Source organism: Carassius carassius, chromosome 44 (assembly GCF_963082965.1).
Source record: "Carassius carassius chromosome 44, fCarCar2.1, whole genome shotgun sequence".
Classification (NCBI taxonomy): Eukaryota; Metazoa; Chordata; class Actinopteri; order Cypriniformes; family Cyprinidae; genus Carassius; species Carassius carassius.
In genome coordinates, this window is record NC_081798.1 from 856,322 (window position 1) to 866,736 (window position 10,415).

Below are 10,415 nucleotides of genomic sequence, written 5' to 3' on the forward strand. Positions count from 1 at the left end.
ATAACGTAAGATACAAGGTAATGGAGCCTTTTATACATTTTCGTGTTCCTTTGGAAATAATTAATGGACAAATGGAGTATTTAAACGCCTCAGATGTAAAATTATTCGCTGTCAAAGTGACGCCAAAATGAATGGGAGTCAATGGAATGCTAACAGCAGGTGGTGGTCCGCTAGCCAATGTCGGCGCCCAGGGCTGCTTCAAAAAAATATGAAACCCTGCCCCCCTGCATATCATTTGATTTATGAGCGGGTTGGCGAATGTTTGGCTCCAAACAAAAAAAGATATGCACATTTCAGTGCTTTTAAAACATTATAGGCTATGTTTTTTTGGGACACTTCACGGTCACGACACAGCTTAGAAATTTTAGAAAAGGTCATGATTTGTGATATATGATATATACGAGGCGTTCACGTCACGTGATATCTGTTCCTTTTCTCAGCACATATCAGAATTGACCAATCATTATCCTTTATGATGGTCTGCTTTTCACACAGACTTCCTTTCGCAGTTTTCCTTTTGTATTCGAATAGATCATCATTTCAATATTTTACAAAACGCCCTTAAGTTTTGATGCAGCTGAACAGAGCATTTTCAAGCGTCTTCTTGCTGTCTCTGCGCACGCGCCGCTACGCGCTGACGTCATCTCTCTACGTCGCCGTCCTGCCGCATCAGTTTATTCCATTTTCTGATATTATGATGGATAAACACTACAAATCATCTCTTCTTTTTTAATTTATCACACAAACAGCGATATGGGGGAGGCAGAGGGTGAGATCCATCGCATGCGAGTGTTTTTGTTCGATCGCAATCATCGTGCACCTGCTCTATAAGACAGTCGTGTTGTTATTATGGGTTCATTTGAGCATTTCATGTCTTTAATGTGTTTGTGCGGGTGTTTTTAAACATGTTTGTGCTGCACTGATAGAAATACATCTGTGATATCTGATCTGAGTGTTATGTCTGTAACAAGGCCTCTGCGTGCGTCCGTTTCTATTATATATATATATATATATATATATATATATATATATATATATATATACACACACACATACATACATACACACACACACACACACACACACACACACATATATATATATATTTTATTGTGACAAATAAATACTACTGAACACCTACTATATAGTTTTTCTTAAGATATACAACAAAAGTAAATAAAAAAAGACATAATAATAATAAAAAGGCCTATGGTACTGCGATGTTTTTGAACATGTAGCATGGTTTTATTCAGTGGATTTGTTTTATATATAAATTTATATATATATATATATATATATATATATATATATATATATATATATATATATATATATATTTTACATTTAGTTATTATAAAAATGTTGTTAAAGTGTTTACTTAAAATCTTTATAAGCTGTACTACAGTATTTTATTAGAATATGGATCTTAAAACCCATTTAAAAACCATTTTAAAATGAATGCTTCTGCTTACGTGCATGAAGTTATTTAAAAATGTACAAATAAAAATTAATAAATTGAAAAAATATGAAAAATAATTGTTTCTTAGTGTATGTGAACATTTAAATGTTTTATTTAAAATGCATTTTTAGTGCATAGTGATGGAAGAGGTGAAGAGGTGATACGATGCATGATATTCAACACTGTATACTACTTCAGTAATCACTGTGTTGCACTCTGGTAGTTATTTATTTATTTATTTTCATGAATACTTCTGCTTACATGCTTGAGATTACCTTTAAACTAACAAAAAAAGTACAATATATAAATCTTAAAACAGCAAACCTTAAAGTAAAGTGTTCCTGCTGTATTTGAATGATTCTCGTATGATGCAAAATGTGAAAAGGTGGGAGAAAAAGGTGCATAATATTGCAATATACTGTAATATATTAACTGTGTTGCACACTGGCAGTTTCATGCTATTTTTGTAATCGCTTATAGCCTTTTTAAACGAACGCTTATGCATGCACGTTTGAAATAAATTTTGAATTAAATGAATAAATACATTTAAAATATATATATACATTTAAAAAAACATATAATAAAAAAAAACAAAATATGAAAATAATTTGTTCCAACTGTATATTAAAGTTTTCTCATATTTTTATTTAGATATCATCAAAGTTTTAGCATACACGTTCCTCCTTTAATAGTGTTCAAAAGCATCCCAGGATGAAGTTTGATGAGAGAATGTGTGTTTGGTAATAGATTTACTGGTTTATTCTCCTCAGGCATCAGCACTGCCACTTCTACAGAGGAGATAAATGGCGCCGGGAACCTGATGGACTTCTTGGACGAGCCGTTCCCAGACGTTGGCACTTATGAGGACTTTCACACCATCGACTGGCTGAGAGAGAAATCCAGAGACACGGACAGACACCGGAAGGTGAACCGGACTTCCTGACACTGATAGCATGCATTTTATTCAGTAGTGCACTGGTTTATTTTGTGTGTCTTTGCAGATCACCTGTAAGAGTAAAGAGTCCATCTGGGAGTTCATTAAGAGTTTGCTGGATGCCTGGTCAGGATGGCTGGTGATGCTGCTGATTGGTCTGCTGTCAGGTGCTGAGAGATGACATCACTGACTAGAAACACGCCCATTAATGACATCACTGGCCAGAGATACACTACCTAACAGGCTTGTTTGAGATGAGGATGAGATGCGAGATGCATGCCAGATAGAAAAGTGTCTGAGTTACATTCGACTTGCTCTGATGTCAAGCGCAGTTGCCCTGCACCGACTGCATTGACCAAAAGCATGATGGGAAATGGCTGGCTGACAACACTGCTTAATGCTCATTGTTTCAGACCACCGTGATGTTGCGTTCTCTTCTAAAATCTGATTTCATGTTTTAATTATGCATGAATATTCCAAAAACACTATTACAATGTGATCTCTGTGCGAGGTGTGTGATTGTTATATTTCTATAGAAATCCAAAATAAATTTGCCGATAAATACGTCTTTCGAAGGGAATTAAATAGCAAGCACTTTGGGTGTCTTGTTAATCATACCTATTTTAATATAAAAGCAACAGATATTAAATTTTATCATCTTTATCAGCAACACAGTGCATGAGTGTAAATTATGCGATATATTCGCCTTTGATCTCGTAGGTATCTGCTCGACTTCTCGTAGAAATGTCAAATGCCGATGAAAACACAGCTTTTTCATGATTGGCCAGATTCACCACATGACAATGTCAATGTCACCTTTATTTATATAGCGCTTTAAACAAAATACATTGCGTCAAAGCAACTGAACAACATTCATTAGGAAAACAGTGTCAATAATGCAAAAATGAGAGTTAAAGGCAGTTCATCATTGGATTCAGTTATGTCATCTCTGTTCAGTTAAATAGTGTCTGTGCATTTATTTGCAATCAAGTCAACGATATCGCTGTAGATGAAGTGTCCCCAACTAAGCAAGCCAGAGGCGACAGCGGCAAGGAACCGAAGCTCCATTGGTGACAGAATGGAGAAAAAAACCTTGGGAGAAACCAGGCTCAGTTGGGGGGGCAGTTCTCCTCTGACCAGACGAAACCAGTAGTTCAATTCCAGACTGCAGCAAAGTCAGATTGTGCAGAAGAATCATCTGTTTCCTGTGGTCTTGTCCTGGTGCTCCTCTGAGACAAGGTCTTTACAGGGGATCTGTATCTGGAGCGCTAGTTGTCCTGGTCTCCGCTGTCTTTCAGGGATGTAGAGGTCCTTTCTAGGTGCTGATCCACCATCTGGTCTGGATACGAACTGGATCCGGGTGACTGCAGTGACCCTCTGATCTGGACACAGACTGGATCTGGTGGCTACGGTGACCTCGGAACAAGAGAGAAACAGACAAATATTAGCGTAGATGCCATTCTTCTAATGATGTAGCAAGTACATCGGGTGTTATGGGAAGTGTTTTCGGTTCCGGTTTACCTAATTAATGCAGCCTAAAAATCCTTTAACGGATTTGGATAATAAAAGCATATTAGTATGTTATGTGTATGCCAGGTTAAAGAGATGGGTCTTTAATCTAGATTTAAACTGCAAGAGTGTGTCTGCCTCCCGAACAATGTTAGGTAGGTTATTCCAGAGTTTGGGCGCCAAATAGGAAAAGGATCTGCCGCCTGCAGTTGATTTTGATATTCTAGGTATTATCAAATTGCCTGAGTTTTGAGAACGTAGCGGACGTAGAGGATTATAATGTAAAAGGAGCTCATTCAAATACTGAGGTGCTAAACCATTCAGGGCTTTATAAGTAATAAGCAATATTTTAAAATCTATGCGATGCTTGATAGGGAGCCAGTGCAGTGTTGACAGGACCGGGCTAATATGGTCATACTTCCTGGTTCTAGTAAGAACTCTTGCTGCTGCATTTTGGACTAGCTGTAGTTTGTTTACTAAGCGTGCAGAACAACCACCCAATAAAGCATTACAATAATCTAACCTTGAGGTCATAAATGCATGGATTAACATTTCTGCATTTGACATTGAGAGCGTAGGCCGTAATTTAGATATATTTTTGAGATGGAAAAATGCAGTTTTACAAATGCTAGAAACGTGGCTTTCTAAGGAAAGATTGCGATCAAATAGCACACCTAGGTTCCTAACTGATGACGAAGAATTGACAGAGCAACCATCAAGTCTTAGACAGTGTTCTAGGTTATTACAAGCAGAGTTTTTAGGTCCTATAATTAACACCTCTGTTTTTTCAGAATTTAGCAGTAAGAAATTACTCGTCATCCAGTTTTTTATATCGACTATGCAATCCATTAGTTTTTCAAATTGGTGTGTTTCACCGGGCTGCGAAGAAATATAGAGCTGAGTATCATCAGCATAACAGTGAAAGCTAACACCATGTTTTCTGATGATATCTCCCAAGGGTAACATATAAAGCGTGAAGAGTAGCGGCCCTAGTACTGAGCCTTGAGGTACTCCATACTGCACTTGTGATCGATAGGATACATCTTCATTCACTGCTACGAACTGATGGCGGTCATATAAGTACGATTTAAACCATGCTAATGCACTTTCACTGATGCCAACAGTATTCAAGTCTATGCAAAAGAATGTTGTGGTCAATTGTGTCAAACGCAGCACTAAGATCCAATAAAACTAATAGAGAGATACAACCACGATCAGATGATAAGAGTAGATCATTTGTAACTCTAAGAAGAGCAGTCTCAGTACTATGATACGGTCTAAATCCTGACTGGAAATCCTCACATATACCATTTTTCTCTAAGAAGGAATATAATTGTGTGGATACCACCTTTTCTAGTATCTTGGACAGAAAAGGGAGATTCAAGATTGGTCTATAATTAACTAGTTCTTTGGGGTCAAGTTGTGGTTTTTTGATGAGAGGCTTAATAACAGCCAGTTTGAAGGTTTTGGGGACAAATCCTAATGACAATGAGGAATTAATAATAGTCAGAAGATGATCTATGACTTCTGGAAGCACCTCTTTCAGGAGCTTAGATGGTATAGGGTCTAACATACATGTTGTTGGTTTAGATGATTTAACAAGTTTATACAATTCTTCCTCTCCTACAGTAGAGAATGAGTGGAACTGTTCCTCAGGGGATCTATAGTGCACTGTCTGATGTGATACTGTAGCTGACGGCTGAATGGTTGCAATTTTATCTCTAATAGTATTGATTTTAGAAGTAAAGTAGTTCATAAAGTCATTACTGCTGTGGTGTTGGGAAATGTCAACACTTGTTGAGGCTTTATTTTTCGTTAATTTAGCCACTGTATTGAATAAATACCTGGGGTTATGTTTGTTTTCTTCTAAAAGAGAAGAAAAGTAATCGGATCTAGCAGTTTTTAATGCTTTTCTGTAGGATATGTTACTTTCCCGCCAAGCAATACGAAATACCTCTAGTTTTGTTTTCCTCCAGCTGCGCTCCATTTTTCGGGCTGCTCTCTTTAGGGTGCGAGTATGCTCATTATACCATGGTGTCAAACTGTTTTCCTTAACCTTCCTTAAGCGTAAAGGAGCAACTTTATTTAAAGTGCTAGAAAAGAGAGAGTCCATAGTTTCTGTTACATCATCAAGTTGTTCTGAGGTTTTGGATATGCTAAGGAATTTGGATACATCAGGAAGATAACTTAAAAAGCAGTCTTTTGTGTTAGAAGTGATGGTTCTTCCATACTTGTAACAAGAAGTAGAATTTACAATTTTGGCTATATGAATTTTGCAAAGAACTAAATAATGATCTGAGATATCATCACTTGGCTGAATAATTTCAACACCATCAACATCAATTCCATGTGACAGTATTAAATCTAGAGTATGATTTCGACAATGAGTAGGTCCTGAAACGTGTTGTCTAACACCAATAGAGTTCAGAATGTCTATAAATGCTGATCCCAATTCATCGTTTTCATTATCAACATGGATATTAAAATCACCAACTATTAAAACTTTATCTGCAGCCAGAACTAACTCGGATGTAAAATCACCAAACTCTTTAATAAAGTCTGTATGGTGCCCTGGTGGCCTGTATACAGTAGCCAGTACAAACATAACAGGGGATTTATCATTAACATTTGTTTCTCTGGATAATGTTATATGAAGTACCATTACTTCAAACGAGTTATACTTGAAGCCTGCCCTCTGAGAAATCCTGAAAACGTTGTTATAAATTGAAGCAACACCTCCCCCTTTGCCTTTTAGACGTGGCTCATGTTTATAACAGTAATCTTGGGGGGTGGACTCATTTAAAATAATGTAATCATCAGGTTTTAGCCAGGTTTCTGTCAAACAGAGTACATCTATATTATGATCAGTGATCATATTATTTACAAAAAGTGTTTTCGTAGAAAGGGATCTGATATTCAATAAGCCAAGCTTTATCATTTGTTTATCCATATTGCTTCTGTTTTTTATTTGTTGAACCTCAATTAAATTGTTAATCTTAACTTGGTTTTGTATTTTCTAGTTCGGGGAACAGACACAGTCTCTATAGTGTGATATCTAGGTGAAAAAGTCTCTATGTGCTGAGAATTAACTGACCTCTGTGACGTGAGGCAGCTAGCAGACGGTCGGTTTAGCCAGTCTGTCTGCTTCCTGACCTGGGCCCCAGTTAGTCAAGTATAAACACTAAGACTATTTGCCATATTTCTGGAGAGAAGAGTGGCGCCACCCCAGGAGGGATGAAGACCATCTCTTTTAAACAGGTCAGGTCTGCCCCAAAAGCTCGTCCAATTGTCTATGAAACCTATGTTATTCTGTGGGCACCACTTAGACATCCAGCCATTGAGTGATGACAATCTGCTATGCATCTCGTCACCACGGTAAGCAGGGAGGGGACCAGAGCATATTACAGTGTCTGACATCGTCCTTGCAAGTTCACACACCTCTTTAATGTTATTTTTAGTGATCTCCGACTGGCGAAGTCGAACATCATTAGCGCCGGCATGAATAACAATCTTACTGTATTTACGTTTAGCATTAGCCAGCACTTTTAAATTTGCCAAGATGTCAGGCGCTCTGGCTCCCGGTAAACATTTGACTATGGTGGCTGGTGTCTCTATATTCACGTTCCGTACAATAGAATCACCAATAACTAGAGCACTTTCATCAGGTTTCTCAGTGGGTGCATCACTGAGTGGGGAGAACCTGTTTAATGTTTTGATCGGAACAGAAGAGCGGTGTTTTGACCCACGACTACGCTGCCTCACTGTCACCCAGTTGCCCTGCTGCTGGGGCTCTGTTTCCGGAACCGAACAATGTACAGGAATCCCTGAGCTAGACGCATCCAAAGCCGTATCTAGAGCCCTAACATTCTTACTGTCCTCAATTAAAGTTTGGATTCGTGTCTCTAATTCTGAAATCTTCTCTGTCAGCCTAACTATTTCCCTGCATTTATCACATGTGAATCCCTCATCAGCGACAGAGATAGATAAACTGTACATGTGGCAAGAGGTGCAAGAAACAATGATAGGAGAAGCCATTACTCACCGTGCTTGATGAAAATTCTTACTGCGGTTGTTTGATGAACTTGTGAAAAACTGGAGCGAGGGAGAGGAGAAAAGAAAACAGCGATAGGTTCGAATGAAAACGCTAATGACAAGCTAACGAGTGCTAACGCTTTGCAGGTGTACTGCACTCACGTAAATAAAATAAAAGTGAACGACCAAAGTTAATCTGATAAGATTGATCGATAATATCAGAAATATGGGTGAATTAAGTTATATTTTACCACTTTAAAAAAACAGAGTGATAGTAAGATAAAGATTCTAGAGAAAAAAATAAAATAAAAACAGCTACACGGAGCTACAATTTGCTACAGAAGGCCAACAGGAAGTAGAGAAAACACTGTCCAACAGCGACACCCGCAGGCAGTCAGTAGACCCTTGGTCTACAAATGTAACAACAATACATCACAATGATCACGTGTGTTTCGGGTTTATTCTAACCTTTTCAATTCCAATGATGGCCACAAATCTGTGTATTTAGAATGGTAAAAGCTTTTTTACTGCTGTCACACTGTTGTATTGAGTCACGTTTGTCATACAACACTGATAAAATCATATATATCCCCACTTTATTAGTATTTAGATAGTATATTATTATGTTCAACTTTATTCTTGAAAAGATGGTGCTGTACTGTATATAAAAAATGTTTCTTTTGCTCATTAAAATGTTACTGAAACGTCTGTGTATTTGACAAATATTGCATTAAATTAACTTAATGTCTTATAAAGTATGCTAACACAGCTTGAGTGTCACTAACAGGAGTAAAAAGTGTCCGGCTTGATGTGTCTGCTTTTAGTTCCGCCCCTGACTGCTAGCAGGTGTTCTTGTTGATCGGCGTCTGTAGCCGTGCTTCAAGTCGAACGCACCTGTTACTGTCTAGAGTCACGCCCCCTCATGACAGAGAGACGCCCACTCATGACAACACTGTTCAGAGACACACCCATTCATGACATCACTTTACGGAGACACGCCCACTCATGACATCACTTTACGGAGACACGCCCACTCATTACACCACTGTCCAGAGACACGCCCACTAATGACACCACTGTCCAGTGCTACGCCCACTCATTAAACCCCTGCCCAGAGAGACGCCCACTCATTACACCACTGTCCAGTGACAAGCCCACTCATGACATCACTGTCCAGAGACGCCCACTCATTACACCATTGTCCAGAGACACGCCCACTCATGACATCACTGTCCAGAGATGCTCAATCATTACACCACTGTCCAGAGACAAGCCCACTAATGACACCACTGTCCAGTGTTACGCCCACTCATTACACCCCTGCCCAGAGAGACGCCCACTCATTACACCACTGTCCAGAGACGCCCACTCATTACATCACTGCCCGGAGAGACGCCCACTCATTACACCCCTGCCCAGAGAGACGCCCACTCATTACACCACTGTCCAGAGAGACGCCCACTCATTACACTACTGTCCAGAGAGACGCCCACTCATTACACCCCTGCCCAGAGAGACGCCCACTCATTACACCACTGTCCAGAGAGACGCCCACTCATTACACCCCTGCCCAGAGAGACGCCCACTCATTACACCACTGTCCAGAGACGCCCACTCATTACACCCCTGCCCAGAGAGACGCCCACTCATTACACCCCTGCCCAGAGAGACGCCCACTCATTACACCACTGTCCAGAGAGACGCCCACTCATTACACTACTGTCCAGAGAGACGCCCACTCATTACACCACTGTCCAGAGACGCCACTCATTACACCACTGTCCAGAGACGCCCACTCATTACACCACTGTCCAGAGAGACGCCCACTCATTACACTACTGTCCAGAGAGACGCCCACTCATTACACCACTGTCCAGAGATGCCCACTCATTACATCACTGTCCAGAGACGCCCACTCATTACACGCCTGCCCAGAGAGACGCCCACTCATTACACCACTTTCCAGAGACACCCACTCATTACACCCCTGCCCAGAGAGACGCCCACTCATTACACCACTGTCCAGAGACACGCCCACTAATGACGCCACTGTCCAGTGCTATGCCCACTCATTACACCCCTGCCCAGAGAGACGCCCACTCATTACACCACTGTCCAGAGACGCCCACTCATTACACGCCTGCCCAGAGAGACGCCCACTCATTACACCACTTTCCAGAAACACCCACTCATTACACCCCTGCCCAGAGAGACGCCCACTCATTACACCACTGTCCAGAGACACACCCACTAATGACGCCACTGTCCAGTGCTACGCCCACTCATTACACCCCTGCCCAGAGAGACGCCCACTCATTACACCCCTGCCCAGAGAGACGCCCACTCATTACACCACTGTCCAGAGACGCCCACTCATTACACCACTGTCCAGAGACACGCCCATTAATGACACCACTGTCCAGTGCTACGCCCACTCATTACACCCCTGCCCAGAGAGACGCCTACTCGCAACATCACTGT

General features: G+C 40.4%; 1 protein-coding gene across 1 annotated transcript in view; it reads left to right on the forward strand.

The window, feature by feature from the left end:
* The first annotated feature begins 609 nt into the window (after positions 1-609).
* clcn4 (chloride channel, voltage-sensitive 4) overlaps positions 610-10,415 on the forward strand; it is a 27,309-nt gene continuing 17,503 nt past the window's right edge. Inside the window, exons 1-3 of the mRNA XM_059537519.1 lie at positions 610-769; positions 2,230-2,384; positions 2,461-2,560. Of these exons, the coding sequence (XP_059393502.1) occupies positions 754-769; positions 2,230-2,384; positions 2,461-2,560 (271 nt within the window). The 5' untranslated portion in view covers positions 610-753. The remainder of the gene's footprint in view (positions 770-2,229; positions 2,385-2,460; positions 2,561-10,415) is intronic.